At 46.4% G+C, this 17340-nt stretch overlaps 1 protein-coding gene across 1 annotated transcript; it reads left to right on the plus strand.

Annotated features, from left to right (window-relative positions):
* Positions 1 to 15882: 15882 nt before the first annotated feature.
* On the plus strand, positions 15883 to 17095 carry LOC133538255 (uncharacterized; the record flags this gene model as incomplete). Its single annotated transcript, XM_061879681.1, is given in 2 exon segments — positions 15883 to 17040; positions 17042 to 17095. Coding segments are annotated over 2 exon segments (1212 nt in total), but the record flags the coding sequence as incomplete, so codon positions are not given.
* Positions 17096 to 17340: the final 245 nt, after the last annotated feature.

Here is a 17340-nt window from a genome sequence, read left to right on the forward strand (position 1 = left end):
TTTAGATGGGCGGGGGGATGGGCACACGGAGAAAAACCCTCTCCCAAGTGTGTCGGACTGGTAAAATCACGGCAAGTTAACTTAAACATAAAGACAACTTCCGATTGTTTTCCATCCATTTTTCAGGCAACGGCTGTTTACTACCCCCCCCCCCTCCCTTAGAAAATGCTGTTGCCATGTAATCAGGGAAAGTCCAAATAGAGGCGTCCAATATATCGTACAAGGGCTTCACGGTGGAAGAGGGGTTAGTGCGTCTGCCTCACAATACGAATCTCCTGCAGTCCTGGGTTCAAATCCAGGCTCGGGATCTTTCTGTGTGGAGTTTGCATGTTCTCCCCGTGAATGCGTGGGTTCCCTCCGGGTACTCCGGCTTCCTCCCACTTCCAAAGACATGCACCTGGGGATAGGCTCCTCCCACCTCCAAAGACATGCACCTGGGGATAGGTTGATTGGCAACACTAAATTGGCCCTAGTGTGTGAATGTTGTCTGTCTATCTGTGTTGGCCCTGCGATGAGGTGGCGACTTGTCCAGGGTGTACCCTGCCTTCCGCCCGATTGTAGCTGAGATAGGCGCCAGCGCCCCCCGCGACCCCGAAAGGGAATAAGCGGTAGAAAATGGATGGATGGATGGGTTTCTTTCATTAAAAAAATTCTGGTAAATTTTTATGCTTAGCAAACTGGATAAAACCTGTTCGGGGGCCTGACCCAGCCCTGGGGCCGTACGTTTGACACCCTCGCTTTAGCTTGTATATTCAATTGCTTTATCAACTAAGTGAAAAGATGCTCAGATGCATTTAAGTGTTGCTTGAACAAGTTTCAGTTCACGGGCACTTGGTTGGCAAAGAAGCAAGTAAAGCTTCACCCTCCCCCCGCCCCCCCTCTCTCTCTCAAAAAGGCCATTCATTTGTGAAGCACCACTACCTTGTGTGCCACCAGCTGTTGGTGGTATTTACAGCTGAGTGCAGGGGATGCGTTCGGAGCCCAGGCTCGGAGGGCCGGCGCCACATCGGGCCAATTCCTGCCTCCCTTTTGGCGACTCTGTGAGGCGAGGCAGCAGCTCTGACCGTATAATAACAAAGACGACTGCGGAATATAATAACATATAAGACGAGTTAAGCACCGTAGTTCACTCAAACCTGATGGTTTCACGGCAAAAATGATATCATACTATAAAGCCAAAAGTATCTGGCCACCTGCCTGGACTCACATATGAACTTGAAGTGCCATCCCATTCCTAACCTATAGGGTTCAACGTGATGTCGGTCCACCTTTTGCAGCTATTACAGCTTCAAGTCTTCTGGGAAGGGCTGTCCACAAGGTTGCAGAGTGTGTTTATAGGAATTTTCCACCATTCTTCCATTGGTGAGGTGACATACTGATGTTGGTCTCAGTCTCCGTTTTAATTCATCCCAAATATGTTCTGTCGTGGCCAGGTCAGGACTCTGTGCAGGCCAGTCAAGTTCATCCACACCAGCCTCTGTTTTCCATGCCTTTATTGATGCCAAAGTGCTGAAACGTAACACACCCTTGTGTCGCCTTATAGGACAAATGTGGAAGTAGAAACAGCATAAGCAGCTTGCACATTTGAACACAGACCTCTTTAAATTGCATTTATATAGCATGACATAAATCGCAGCTGATATCACTCATGTAAGTCAAGGGCTGCTACGATTTTAATTGAAAAGAATCTTTGATTTATCTTCTGTTGCGTCGAATAAACATTTAATGAGTGTTAGTATTACGAATTGATAATTTTGTGCCGCATCTAGAACATACACTATACTGCCAAAAGTGCCTTGACTCACATATGAACTTGAAATGCCATCCCATTCCTAACCTATAGGGTTCAATATGACGTCGGTCCACCTTTTGCAGCTTTTATAGCTTCAACTCTTCTGGGAAGGGCTGTCCACAAGGTTGCACTCTGTTTATAGGAATTTTCCACCAATCTTCTACTGGTGAGGTGACATACTGATGTTGGTCGAGAAAGCTTGGCTCTTAATCTCCGTTCTAATTCATCCCAAATATGTTCTGTCGCGGCCAGGTCAGGACTCTGTGCAGGCCAGTCAAGTTCATCCACACTGAACTCTGTCATCCATGTCTTTATGTATGTGAAAGTGCTGAAACGTAACACACATTTGTGTCGCCTTATAGGACAAATGTGGGAGTAGTAACAACATAAGCAGCTTGCACAATTGAATGCTTACGTCTTTAAAGTTCATTTATATATCATATGAAGATAAATCTCAGCTGATATCACTCATTTAAGTCAGGGGCTACTACGATTTTAATTGGAAAAAAATCTTTATTTTATCTTCTGTTGCGTCGAATAAACATTTAATGAGTGTTACTATTACGAATTGATAATTTTGTGCCGCATCTAGAACATACACTATACTGCCAAAAGTGCCTTGACTCACATATGAACTTGAAATGCCATCCCATTCCTAACCTATAGGGTTCAATATGACGTCGGTCCACCTTTTGCAGCTTTTATAGCGTCAAGTCCTCTGGGAAGGGCTGTCCACAAGGTTGCGGAGTGTGTTTATAGGAATTTTCCACCATTCTTCCATTGGTGAGGTGACATACTGATGTTGGTCGAGAGAGCCTGGCTCTTAATCTCCGTTCTAAATAATCCCAAATATGTTCTGTCACGGCCAGGTCAGGACTCTGTGCAGGCCAGTCAAGTTCATCTGTGTGTGAATGGGTGAATGTGGAAATGGTGTCAAAGCGCTTTGAGTACCTTGAAAGTAGAAAAGCGCTATACAAATATAACCCATTTACCATTTACTCAGGACTTTTGTATTGTGAGGCACATGCACTAACCCTTGTCCCACCGTTCTGCCTTTGACCGTCATGATCCACTACTTGGATCATGTCATGTTCTGTTTTTGTTCTGTTTGTATATCACATCCTGTTATTTGACGTCCTTAGTTCCTGGTGGCACTTCCTGTTTTGTTCCGTTGTCATAGTTACCCATTTAGTGTCACCTGCCTTCTGTTTGTCACGTGCACCTGATTTTTGAGTATCTCTTTATAAAAGCCTGCCCTCTTGGTTCGTTCTGTAATTTGCTTTTGATGCAACAGGTGACGTCGCTAACCCGCATTGTGGTAAATATCTTTTTGATCTTCGATGCTATTTAGTTCGTTCGTACCTAGTTCACATGCTAGCGCTTTCTGTTTTTTTCTAGCTCCCATGCTAGTTCAGTTGGTTTTGTTTATAGTGCCTATGTGCAAGTCTTTTTGTTCCTAGACTTTTTTTGTAGTCACAAATAAATATTTTTTTACCTTTACGCTGTGTCCCTTCCGCATTTCATCATTGAGAGAACGCAACTTCAACACGATGCCAGCTAAACGTCACAAGATTGTTTTTTTTTTTTGTTTAAAAATAGAACTAGCACAAATGCACAAAATCATAATGTTGTTGGGATTTTTTTTTACAATTAGATGTTGTGGTTAATCATTTATTTGACGTTATCTAGATTTTCATCAGTCAACTCATTGGTGTTAATTTTTTAATCCATCTGTTCTAATTCATCCCAAATATGTTCTGTCGCGGCCAGGTCAGGACTCTGTGCAGGCCAGTCAAGTTCATCCACACTGGACTCTGTCATCCATGTCTTTATGTATGTGAAAGTGCTGAAACGTAACACACATTTGTCTCGCCTTATAGGACAAATGTGGGAGTAGTAACAACATAAGCACCGAAAAATATATCGAGATATATATCGAATATCGAGTTTAAGTAAAATTATATCGAGATATACTTTTTCGTCCATATCGCCCAGCCCTAAAACTACACAATCCTTTACCGAGGTGTGATTTGTAGTCCCAAAAAAGATGTGTTACTCCTGTCACAATTATTGTATCCAAGTTATCACAAAACGTTGTGTTACATCGAGTTCAGCTCACCTTGCGAGCAGACAAAGGCTGTCTTTGATCCTACCAAGCAGAAGGTTTGTCAAACTCCACTGTATATGATGGGAAGCGACACGAAGGCGTCGGTTTCTTTCTTCTATTGTAATCCACAGGAAGATTTTGTCTTGACCCGACCGAGATCTATAAAAGCGGATAGGAAGCAGGACCCGACTCTCCTCCAGGCCCCTTTATTTGAACTGTTTTATGACCTTTTCTTTGAACTTTTTTGTAACCAAAGGCGATGGCTGTTTACGACCCCCCGCCCCTTAGAAACAGCAACAGCTGTTTCAGCTGTAATCAGGGAAAGTCCAAATAAAAGAGTGTCATGATCCGCTACTTGGATCATGACATATTCTGTTTTTGTTCCGTCTTTGTATGGTGTTCTAGTACTTGACTTCCTTAGTTCCTGGTGGCACTTCCTGTTTTGTTCTGTTGTCTTAGTTACGTATTAGTGTCACCTGCCTCTTGTTTTTTACGCGCACCTGCTTCGTAACGACTATCCTTATTTAATCCTGCCTTTTTCGTTACTCGCGCTCGCATTCTAGTTTCTGTTCCATGCAACAGGTGGCGACGCTGATTCCCGATTGTGGTAAAAGACTATTTTTGTACTTGTTAGCTTCCACGCTATTCCTTTGTTTATTCCCTAGCTCACATGCTAGCGTCTTCAGTTCCTTCTAGCTCCCATGCTAGTTCTGTTTGTTTTGTCTTTAGTGCCTTGTGCAAGTGTTTATGTTCCTAGTCTGTGTTTTGTAGTATAAATTCCTACCTTCACGTTATGCAACTGCATCATAGATAGAACAAACCCGCACCACGATGCCAGCTAAGCGTCACAATCTTTCGTCAGAGCGAGGGACGACACTGTACAAGAGTACGGTGTCTACGCGTTTCTCCTCATTGAGCCGAATTTAATTCTCCATCCATCCATCCATTTTCTACCGCTTGTCCCTTCTGGGGTCACGGGGGATGCTGAAGCCTATCTCAGCTGCATTCGGGCGGAAGGCGGGGTACACCCTGGATGAGTCGCCACCTGATCACAGGGCCAACACAGATAGACAGACAACATCCACACACTAGGGCCAATTTTAGTGTTGCCAATCAACCTATCCCCAGGTGCATGTCTTTGGAGGTGGGAGGGGCCTATCCCCAGGTTCATGTCTTTGGAGGACTACTCACGACCCTCGTATTGTGAGGCACATGCACTAACCCCTGTACCACCGTGCTGCCAAATGCCTGTTAATTCTGTCTCTTTTTAATTCCTTGCTTCTTGTCTTGTTTAATAGATGGCATCAGTGTTTGAACCTGACAATTCCCAATTGAAAATAATAGATATTAAGATGTTGTTTTTGATCAGTGACTTACTATGTGAAAACTGATTTCTGAGTATTTTAACTCGAGGGCGGCATAGTTCGGTTGGTAGAGTGGCTGTGCCAGCAACTTGAGGGTTGCAGGTTCGATTCCCGCTTGTGCCATCCTAGTCCCTGCCGTTGTGTCCTTGGGCAAGACACTTTATCCACCTGCTGCCAGTGCCACCCACACTGGTTTAAATGGAACTTAGATATTGGGTTTCACTATGTAAAGCGCTTTGAGTCACTTGAGAAAAAGTGTTGCATGGCTCGGTTGGTAGAGTGGCTGTGCCAGCAACTTGAGGGTTGCAGGTTCGATTCCCGCTTCCGCCATTCTAGTCACTGCCGTTGTGTCCTTGGGCAAGACACTTTACCCACCTGCTGCCAGTGCCACCCACACTGGTTTAAATGGAACTTAGATATTGGGTTTCACTATGTAAAGCGCTTTGAGTCACTTGAGAAAAAGTGTTGCATGGCTCGGTGGGTAGAGTGGCCGTGCCAGCAACTCGAGGGTTGCAGGTTCGATTCCCGCCTCCGCCATTCTAGTCACTGCCGTTGTGTCCTTGGGCAAGGCACTTTACCCACCTGCTGCCAGTGCCACCCACACTGGTTTAAATGGAACTTAGATATTGGGTTTCACTATGTAAAGCGCTTTGAGTCACTAGAGAAAAAGTGTTGCATAGCTCGGTGGGTAGAGTGGCCGTGCCAGCAACTCGAGGGTTGCAGGTTCGATTCCCGCTTCCGCCATTCTAGTCACTGCCGTTGTGTCCTTGGGCAAGGCACTTTACCCACCTGCTCCCAGTGCCACCCACACTGGTTTAAATGGAACTTAGATATTGGGTTTCACTATGTAAAGCGCTTTGAGTCGCTTGAGAAAAAGTGTTGCATGGCTCGGTTGGTAGAGTGGCCGTGCCAGCAACTCGAGGGTTGCAGGTTCGATTCCCGCTTGTGCCATCCTAGTCACTGCCGTTGTGTCCTTGGGCAAGGCACTTTACCCACCTGCTCCCAGTGCCACCCACACTGGTTTAAATGGAACTTAGATATTGGGTTTCACTATGTAAAGCGCTTTGAGTCACTTGAGAAAAAGTGTTGCATAGCTCGGTTGGTAGAGTGGCCATGCCAGCAACTCGAGGCTTGCAGGTTCGATTCCCGCTTCCGCCATTCCGGTCACTGCCGTTGTGTACTTGGGCAAGGCACTTTACCCACCTGCTCCCAGTGCCACCCACACTGCTTTAAATGTAACTTAGATATTGGGTTTCACTATGTAAAGTGCTTTGAGTCACTTGAGAAAAGCGCTATATAAATATAATTCACTTCACTTCACAAGTATAAAACTGCTTTTTCAAAGTAATCATTTCTTATTTCAAGCATGAACCATAAAATCCAAACTTTGACACGATTGTCTCATAATTAAAAGCCGAATGGACTTTGCTGTTTTATTTTCAATGGAACAATAGAAAATAGGTAGAGCTCGGTTGGTAGAGTGGCTGTGCCAGCAACTTGAGGGTTGCAGGTTCGATCCCCGCTTCTGCCATCCTAGTCACTGCCATTGTGTCCTTGGGCAAGACACTTTACCCACCTGCTCCCAGTGCCACCCACACTGGTTTAAATGTAACTTAGATATTGGGTTTCACTATGTAAAGCGCTTTGAGTCACTTGAGAAAAAGCGCTATATAAATATACTTCACTTCACTTCGAGTATTCTGTTGTTTTTCCATTGTAGAAAAAAACACTTTGCACTAAATTTTTGACGCGATGCCACTTTTTCTGTTAAAAAAATCGTTTGAAAAGGCAGACAAGGCTGCTGGGAACTAAAAGATGTCAGAATCCCTTAGAGGACAAGCATGCACGAGATGAAATGTTTCCGGAGTGAACAACACGTTAAGGAGTTAATCAAATGAAGTGAATAAACGAACAAAAGGGAGTCGTTACCACGCCTGTATGTTTCCCCACATCCGCACGCAAATGAACGCCAATAGATGTTCCTGTACAGCAGCTGTCGAGCAAATTATTTCGGCCGAGTACGATTTTCGCAGTTGAAGAAGTCACCGGAAAGCCATCCACCTGAGTCCCAAATGAGTGTGTAATTGACTCCTTAGGGAAAATAACTCAGCCTAACTACTGGAAATAATGTGTAAATTCAATACATTTCCTAATGAGCTCATTTGAGTTTGCCGCAATTATATTTGCCAGTCTAGGTGCAGATAGAATTCTGCGGCACGAGCTGAGGTGAATAAACCCCCCGCCCCCCCCTCCCCTTCTATTAATTAAAATTAGCATACGGGCCTGTCAACACTTCTCAGAGGCACGTTGTAACAATGCCATTTAGCCCCGCGTCAAGCCATGCCAGCGCCATGAATGAATGCGCGCGGCGGGTAAATGCCTCCCCACCCCTAGCGACAGGGGCAGAATAGGACTGGCAGTGCCGGCTCTGACGCACAAAAGAGGCTGCGTTTTAACAGCCAGGGCCTGGCCTCTGACCAGGGGGGGGGGGGCGTCCACATCAACACTGCTTACACTCCACCATACCTCCCGGCCAACCAGCTCCATAAACACTGAGGCGGCTTTAAAAAAAATAAATAAATAAATAAAAAAGACCACCTGAGTGATAGAGCATGTGTGTGCAGGCAGGAATAAAGACATGTTCATTCCTGCCAAAAAAAAGACAAAAAAAAAAAAAATGTACTGTACTCATTACTTGCCAACCCTCCCGGATTTAGCGCCTCTCCCGAAAACCTCCCGGGCAAATTTTCTGCCGAAAATCTCCCGAAATTCATGCACACCTGGAGGCCACGCCCCCTCCAGCTCCATGCGGACCTGAGTGACGTGTCAATTTCCACACTTCTATTAGCCCCAGGTCCGGTGGACCCGGACATATTATATGTAATAGAAATGTGTAGGAGGTTCCGACACTAGGTTGCAACATTGTTTGTCAACACTGTCTGCTCTCACTTTCTCGCACATTTGACCCTTTAATGTTCTTTGTACCTACACTCTGTACTCCTCCTGTCTAGGCTGGCTGTGTGTGTGTGTGTGTGTGTGTGTGTGTGTGTGTGTGTGTGTGTGTGTGTGTGTGTGTGTGTGTGTGTGTGTGTGTGTGTGTTACACAGAACATCAATTTCCACACTTCTATTAGCCCTGGGTCCAGTGGACCCGGACATCTTATATGTAATAGAAGTGTGTAGGGCGGGTGTATGGTGTGTGGTCATTAAATATGTATTCTGATAAATGTTCTTCACAGAAAATGAGCCAAAGTCAGTGAGTCTCAGATTGAATAATCTATCAATTGTATCATTTTTTTTAAAATAAAATGCAACAGGTCCATCAGACCCACAAACGCTGGCTGAGTAACAACAGTATGAACTTTGCATGGAAAATTTCTCTGCCAGTTTCTGCATCCCACAGGGATTATTCTTTTGTGTTTCTGCACCTGCGGTTCCCACACAAGGTTGCAACATTGTTTGTCAACACGATCTGCTCTCATTTTCTCACACATTTGACCCTCTGATGCTCTGTGTACCTAGACTACCTTTACCTGCGGTTCCCACACAAGGTTGCAACATTGTTTGTCAACACTGTCTGCTCTCATTTTCTCGCACATTTGACCCTCTGATGCTCTGTGTACCTAGACTACCTTTACCTGCGGTTCCCACACAAGGTTGCAACATTGTTTGTCAACACTGTCTGCTCTCATTTTCTCGCACATTTGACCCTCTGATGTTCTGTGCACCTAGACTACCTTTACCTGCGGTTCCCACACAAAGTTGCAACATTGTACGTCAACACTGTCTGCTCTCATTTTCTCGCACATTTGACCCTCTGATGTTCTGTGCACCTAGACTATCTTTACCTGCGGTTTCCACACAATGTTGCAACATTGTTTGTCAACACGGTCTGCTCTCATTTTCTCGCACATTTCACCCTTTAATGTTCTTTGTACCTACACTCTGTCCTCCTACTGTCTAGGTCTGCTGTGTGTTTGTGTTACACAAAACATCAATTTTCACACTTCTATTAGCCCCGGGTCTAGTGGACCCGGACATCTTATATGTAACATAAATGTGTAGGGGGGTGTGTGGTCATTAAATATGTATTCTGATATATGTTCTTCACAGAATATGAGCCAAAGTCTGTAAGTCTTAGTTTGAAGAATTGATCAATTGTATCATTCTTCTTTTAATAAAATAATGAAAATGGGTCCCACAGACCCCAAACACCTCTAACAGATCAGGCCCTAAGTGTTTTGCTGTGCCTACACAACAAACAGGTTTGAAAATAATTTCTTCGAACCATCCAATGCAAATCAATAATAAACTTAAAATATTCTTATCAAAAGGTGCCAGAACGGAGAAGCCAACGAGGAAGGCGCCCCCCCCCGTATTGTTGTCTGTCATCGTTACACCGGTGCTGCCAGTGAGAGGTATTGTTGCTCAGTGAAGCAGGCGAGGCTGAAGTTGCATTGTTGTGCCAGGATTTGAAAACAGGCAGAGTTATCAATAGAGCGCAGACTACTGGGCTCACTGGGCTGTGCCTCTCGATACACTTCACAACCTCGCCGCACGCCACAGCGCCGCTCGTGCACAATACTGAGACAAACTCTTTGTTTTCCGGAATGGATCCCGCTCTAAGTCGAATGGAAAGACAGCGCCACGCTTCCGACACTGTTTTTTATTTATTTATTTTTTTTAATTAATGAAATATCATTATGGTTTTCTGGTTATGAATACAGTTGGGTGGCCTGATTGCATTAAGACATATTTAACGCTATCGTTTGCTTACGCTGGCGGGACAAAGACAGGAGAGTCTCCAACGGCAGCAAGGGAGAAAATGTAAAAAAAAGCCTTGGGCTGCCTTTGATATTTTCATTTTTCACATGTTATCCTATGACCTGGACTACATCTAACATACCTCGACTGGAGGTCAGGAGGAATCAGAGACGAGGGAAGAATGGGGGCGGGGGGGGTATTTCTTCCTCTTTATTTACCAGACCAAGAGTTCCATACACACACCTCAACCCTCTTACAAACCCCGTTTCCATATGAGTTGGGAAATTGTGTTAGATGTAAATATAAACGGAATACAATGATTTGCAAATCCTTTTCAACCCATATTCATTTGAATGCACTACAAAGACAAGATATTTGATGTTCAAACTCATAATTTTTTATTTTTTTTTGCAAATAATAACTTAGAATTTCATGGCTGCAACATGTGCCAAAGTAGTTGGGAAAGGGCATGTTCACCACTGTGTTACATCACCTTTTCTTTTAACAAAGATTCCAGAAAACACAGTGAGATGTTCTACCTCTTGTGCAAAACACAAATGCATAAAATGACTCAACACATTAAATGACGAGTAAAATATTTACAAATAGAACAACCAACTTCTAAAACATTAAAACCAACTCCAAAACACATAAAATGACTCCGAAGAGATGCACAGTGACATCTAAAACGTAAATTACTCCTAAAACACATAACAAAACTCCTAAAACTCACAATAAGACTCCTAAAACACATTAAGACTCCTAAAACACGTAAAAATACTCCTAAAAACATGTAAAAAGACTCCTAAAACAAATTTAAAAACAGAATGAGGTGTTTGCATCATTTGTGAGCACATACACTTGGTGACCTTGTAGGTGAACAGTGAAGGTGAATGGAAGACCTGAAGGATAAAATAATTTACGGGTGCGCATCATCAGTAGTGTTCCTCTGGGTCACCGGGTCAACGTTTGGGAACTGAGGAAAGTAGTTATTAAAGCTTTGAAAGTGGAATTCTTTCCCATTTTTGTTTTATGTAGAGCTTCAGTCCTTCAACAGTCTGGGGTCTCCGCTGTCGTATTTCCCGCTTCATAATGCACCACAAATTTTCAATGGGAGACAGTTCTGGACTGCATGCGGGCCAGGAAAGTACCCGCACTCTTTTTTTTTTTAACGACGCCACGCCGTTGTAACAAGTGCTGATGTGAAGACTGGGACTTGGGCATGGATTTTTTTTCCCGAGGTGCAAAGCGAAAGATATTTTTTATTTTAACACTATAACTACAAAAAAAGGTAAACAAAAGGCGCGCACAATGGCGGAGAACAAACTTGACTAATGAAAACAAAAACTGGCACAAAGGCAGAACTATGGACAAAAAACAAAACTTAATAACTGTGACATAAATAAACCAAACACTTATGTGGCATGGGCAGGAGGGAAACTATGATTAACAGGCATGGCATGAAGGGAGTATCGAGGTATCGAGGATGATATATGGTGATGGGGGCGGCATGGCGTAGTGGGTAGAGCGGCTGTGCCAGAAACCTGAGGGTTGCAGGTTCACTTCCCACCTATTGACATCTAAGTCGTTGCCGTTGTGTCCTTGGGCAGGACACTTCACCCTTTGCCCCCGGTGCCGCTCACACTGGTGAATGAATGATAGGTGGTGGTCAGAGGGGCCGTAGGCGCAAACTGGCAGCCACGCTTACGTCAGTCCACCCCAGGGCAGCTGTGGCTACAGATGTAGCTTACCACCACCAGGTGTGAATGAATGATGGGTTCCCACTTCTCTGTGAGCGCTTTGAGGACATAACAATAGAAAAGCGCGATATAAATCTAATCCATTATTATTATTATTATTATTATGTTGACAGGACGAACAACAGAAACAGACTGGCTTAAATAGCAGTGACATGATCAGTGAAAACAAGTGCGAGACTCAACACGTGAAACTAGTGGGTTGCTATGGTGACAAAAGTGCACAAAGAGTCTAAAAACAAAACCGAACATGACGAAAACAAACACAGACATGACAGCTGAATGTGGCTTGGCATTGTCTTGCTGAAATAAGCAGGGGCCATCCATCCATCCATCCATCATCTTCCGCTTATCCGAGGTCGGGTCGCGGGGGCAGCAGTCTAAGCAGGGAAGCCCAGACTTCCCTATCTCCAGCCACTTCGTCTAGCTCTTCCCGGGGGATCCCGAGGCGTTCCCAGGCCAGCCGGGAGACATAGTCTTTCCAACGGTTCCTGGGTCTTCCCCGTGGCCTCCTACCAGCTGGACGTGCCCTAAACACATCCCTAGGGAGGCGTTCGGGTGGCATCCTGACCAGATGCCCGAACCACCTCATCTGGCTCCTCTCGATGTGGAAGAGCAGCGGCTTTACGTTGAGTTCCTCCCGGGTGGCAGAGCTTCTCACCCTATCTCTAAGGGAGAGCCCCGCCACCCGGCGGAGGAAACTCATTTCGGCCGCTTGTACCCGTGATCTTATCCTTTCGGTCATGACCCAAAGCTCATGACCATAGGTGAGGATGGGAACGTAGATCGACCGGTAAATTGAGAGCTTTGCCTTCCGGCTCAGCTCCTTCTTCACCACAACGGATCGGTACAACGTCCGCATTACTGAAGACGCCGCACCGATCCGCCTGTTGATCTCACGATCCACTCTTCCCTCACTCGTGAACAAGACTCCTAGGTACTTGAAGTCCTCCACTTGGGGCAGGGTCTCCTCCCCAACCCGGAGATGGCATTCCACCCTTTTCCGGGCGAGAACCATGGACTCGGACTTGGAGGTGCTGATTCTCATTCCGGTCGCTTCACACTCGGCTGCGAACCGATCCAGCGAGAGCTGAAGATCCCGGTCAGATGAAGCCATCAGGACCACATCATCTGCAAAAAGCAGAAACCTAATCCTGCGGTCACCAAACCGGAACCCCTCAACGCCTTGACTGCGCCTAGAAATTCTGTCCATAAAAGTTATGAACAGAATGGGTGACAAAGGACAGCCTTGGCGGAGTCCAACCCTCACTGGAAATGTGTCCGACTTACTGCCGGCAATGCGGACCAAGCTCTGACACTGATCTTACAGGGAGTGGACCGCCACAATAAGACAGTCCGATACCCCATACTCTCTGAGCACTCCCCACAGGACTTCCCGAGGGACACGGTCCAATGCCTTCTCCAAGTCCACAAAGCACATGTAGACTGGTTGGGCAAACTCCCATGCACCCTCAAGAACCCTGCCGAGAGTATAGATCTGGTCCACAGTTCCACAACCAGGACGAAAACCACACTGTTCCTCCTGAATCCGAGGTTCGACTATCCGACGTAGCCTCCTCTCCAGTACACCTGAATAAACCTTACCGGGAAGGCTGAGGAGTGTGATCCCACAATAGTTGGAACACACCCTCCGGTCCCCCTTCTTAAAGAGAGGAACCACCTCCCCGGTCTGCCAATCCAGAGGTACCGCCCCCGATGTCCACGCGATGCTGCAGAGTCTTGTCAACCAAGACAGCCCCACAGCATCCAGAGCCTTAAGGAACTCCGGGCGGATCTCATCCACCCCCGGGGCCTTGCCACCGAGGAGCTTTTTAACTACCTCAGCGACCTCAGCCCCAGAAATAGGAGAGTCCACTACAGATTCCCCAGGCACCGCTTCCTCAAAGAAAGACGTGTTGGTGGGATTGATGAGGTCTTCGAAAGCAGGGGCGTCCATGAAAAAGACGGCGCTTAGATGGCAGCATATGTTGTTCCAAAACCTGTATGTACCTTTCAGCATTAATGGTGCCTTCACAGATGTGACTTGGGCACTAATGCACCCCCATACCATCACAGATGCTGGTTTCTGAACATTGCGTCGATAACAGTCCGGATGACACGATTTCGAATATGTTGTCTTTGTAGAACATCCAACTGAATATGGCTTGAAATTTATTTGCAAATCATTGTATTCCGTTTATATTTACATCTAACAGAAGTTCCCAACTCATATGGAAACGGGGTTTGTACACCAGCACTAAAACAACTACGACCATCTTCATCCTCTGTCAGGCCGGCTATTAAAACATGACATACACACACACATGTGAGCAGACTGGTGCTGTAACGATATCAATATTTTGGTACCGGTATTAAAAATGTTTCAGGTCTTTTCTAAATAAAGGGGATCTACTCAGTGGTAGGTCAAACCCCGGCCGAGTCACACCAAAGACCAGGGGCGTCGCCAGACAGATTTCACTGGGGCACGTGCCCCACTGTTGATCTGCAGTGCCCCAGTAAAAATTTCACCAATAAAAAAAAAAAAAACGCTTTAGAGTTTTAAGTCTACATAACATAGACAACAGCACACATACTACTTAGTATGGTAATTGATTTCTACTGTATTCACTCCATGAAACAATGAGCACATGGCTAATTAATATGGTAATTTATTCACGGGGGGATCGAGACTTCAGTTGAGGGAGAGAGAGAGGTAGGTAACGTTAGCCAACAACAATTTGTTGATTACATTATTTCGATTTTGATTTGACTCAAACTGTAACTCCTAGATGGATTTAAAAAAGTTATTCGCCCACAGCAGAGAAGAAGCAGCAGGAATGAGAGATGTAAGTGAAGTCCTAGCTAGCTAGGCAACATCATTGTCTTAAGTTGATGCTAAGTTAGCTAACGTTATTCCTTGTATCAAGACAAACATATTCATTTGCTGTACGAGCTGTCGGGGGAATTTCCAATCGGTTATTGTCTGCTGGTTCTGCATCAATGATAATTTGGAGTAAGCATGTGTGAGTTGAGTGCTTCTCAAATGGTTTATCTTCAGGAAGGAAAACATTTTTCCATATCATCAAGTCGTGAGCCAAATTTGTAAATCATTCAAGTTTAGCACAGTAGACTTGTCTTGTTAATCGGTGTGACTCTGACTAAAATAATCTTATTTTGTCACCAGAAAAAGCATCTGGTTTTGTTTCCAGAAAAAATAGTAACATTTCTGTATTTCATGGTAAACTCACCTTCCCTTTATTTCCAAAATCCTCGAAAAAAAATTGTTGCGGAGCAGTTAAATGAACAATCAGCATCAAGGGTTCAAATTGGGGGTTAAATCACCAAAAATTATTCCCGGGTGCGGCTCTTATATTGGATTTCATGACATCGTGCAAGTATCCTAAATGCTGCTACATGTACATAAAACACATCCATTCACTGGAAATGGAGGATGTATAAAACTGCTCTCAGCGTCTTGAGCGGCATTTTGACGGTGTTTACCCAAAAAAAAAAAAAAAACTGGTAATGCCAGGGGCCATGGCTTTGAGTCGGGGGTATTACATTATTAATTAAAATACAAGTCGCCTTCTTGCCTATGGGTGTACAATGTAACACACTTGATTGAATCAGCTGGCGGCGGCCCTGCTATACGGCTCTTTTCCGCTGGAAGGGATGGGAAAAATCTGCGGATACATTACTCTACACACACACACACACACACACGCATGGACGCACACACACACACACATAGTGGAAGAATGGACCAAGGGCCTGTGTAGTGTGTTGCAATTTAACACATTTTATTAGAGGGGATCTATTTAATCTTTTTAGAACACATTTTACAGCCTTAAAGGGGAACATTATCACAATTTCAAAAGGGTTAAAAACAATAAAAATCAGTTCCTGTCACGTCTGTAAATCTGGTTTTTGGGGCTGGGAGCTTGTGGGTTGGTTCTGCCCGGTGCGGTTCCAAGCCACAGCGACCAGCACATCCCCCACCTCCAGTTTTTTGACCGATTAAGCTGCAGCTTCCAGCAAGGCCACCTCGTCCAAGTCCACGCCAAAGTCCAAGTCCACGCCAAAGTCCAAGTCAACCGCCAAGCCCAAGTCCAAGTCCACCACCAAGCCCAAGTCCAAGTCCACCGCCAAGCCCAAGTCCAAGTCCACCGCCATGCCCAAGTCCAAGTCCACCGCCATGCCCAAGTCCAAGTCCACCGCCATGCCCAAGTCCAAATCCACCGCCATGCCCAAGTCCAAGTCCACCGCCAAGCCCAAGTCCAAGTCCACCGCCAAGCCCAAGTCCAAGTCCACCGCCAAGCCCAAGTCCAAGTCCACCGCCAAGCCCAAGTCCAAGTCCACCGCCAAGCCCAAGTCCAAGTCCACCGCCAAGCCCAAGTCCAAGTCCACCGCCATGCCCAAGTCCAAGTCCACCGCCAAGCCCAAGTCCAAGTCCACCGCCATGCCCAAGTCCAAGTCCACCGCCAAGCCCAAGTCCAAATCGACCGCCAAGCCCAAGTCCAAGTCCACCGCCAAGCCCAAATCCAAGTCCACCGCCAAGCCCAAGTCCAAGTCCACCGCCAAGCCCAAGTCCAAGTCCACCGCCAAGCCCAGGTCCAAGTCCACCGCCAAGCCCAAATCCAAGTCCACCGCCAAGCCCAAGTCCAAGTCCACCGCCAAGCCCAAGTCCAAGTCCACCGCCAAGCCCAAGTCCAAGTCCACCGCCATGCCCAAGTCCAAGTCCACCGCCAAGCCCAAGTCCAAGTCCACCGCCATGCCCAAGTCCATGTCCACCGCCAAGCCCAAATCCAAGTCCACCGCCAAGCCCAAATCCAAGTCCACCGCCAAGCCCAAGTCCACCGCCATGCCCAGGTCCAAGTCCACCGCCAAGCCCAAGTCCAAGTCCACCGCCAAGCCCAAGTCCAAGTCCACCGCCAAGCCCAAATCCAAGTCCACCGCCTAGCCCAAGTCCAAGTCCACCGCCAAGCCCAAGTCCAAGTCCACCGCCAAGCCCAAGTCCAAGTCCACCGCCAAGCCCAAGTCCAAGTCCACCACCAAGCCCAAGTCCAAGTCACCCGCAATGCCCAAGTCCAAATCGACCGCCAAGCCCAAGTCCAAGTCCACCGCCAAGCCCAAGTCCAAGTCCACCGCCAAGCCCAAGTCCAAGTCCACCGCCATGCCCAAGTCCAAGTCCACCGCCAAGCCCAAGTCCAAGTCCACCGCCAAGCCCAAGTCCAAGTCCACCGCCAAGCCAAGTCCACCGCCAAGCCAAGTCCACCGCCAAGCCCAAGTCCAAGTCGACCGCCAAGCCCAAGTCCAAGTCCACCGCCAAGCCCAAGTCCAAGTCCACCGCCAAGCCAAGTCCACCGCCAAGCCAAGTCCACCGCCAAGCCCAAGTCCAAGTCCACCGCCATGCCCAAATTCAAGTCCACCGCCAAGCCCAAGTCCAAGTCGACCGCCAAGCCCAAGTCCACGCCGACCGCCCAGTCTGGGATTTCTGCATTCTGCTTCCCACCTGTTTCTCATCACCACTGCTACTATTTAAGGATTTTTACTTTCT

This window comes from Nerophis ophidion, linkage group LG19 (genome assembly GCF_033978795.1).
Source record: "Nerophis ophidion isolate RoL-2023_Sa linkage group LG19, RoL_Noph_v1.0, whole genome shotgun sequence".
In the NCBI taxonomy this organism is placed as follows: Eukaryota; Metazoa; Chordata; class Actinopteri; order Syngnathiformes; family Syngnathidae; genus Nerophis; species Nerophis ophidion.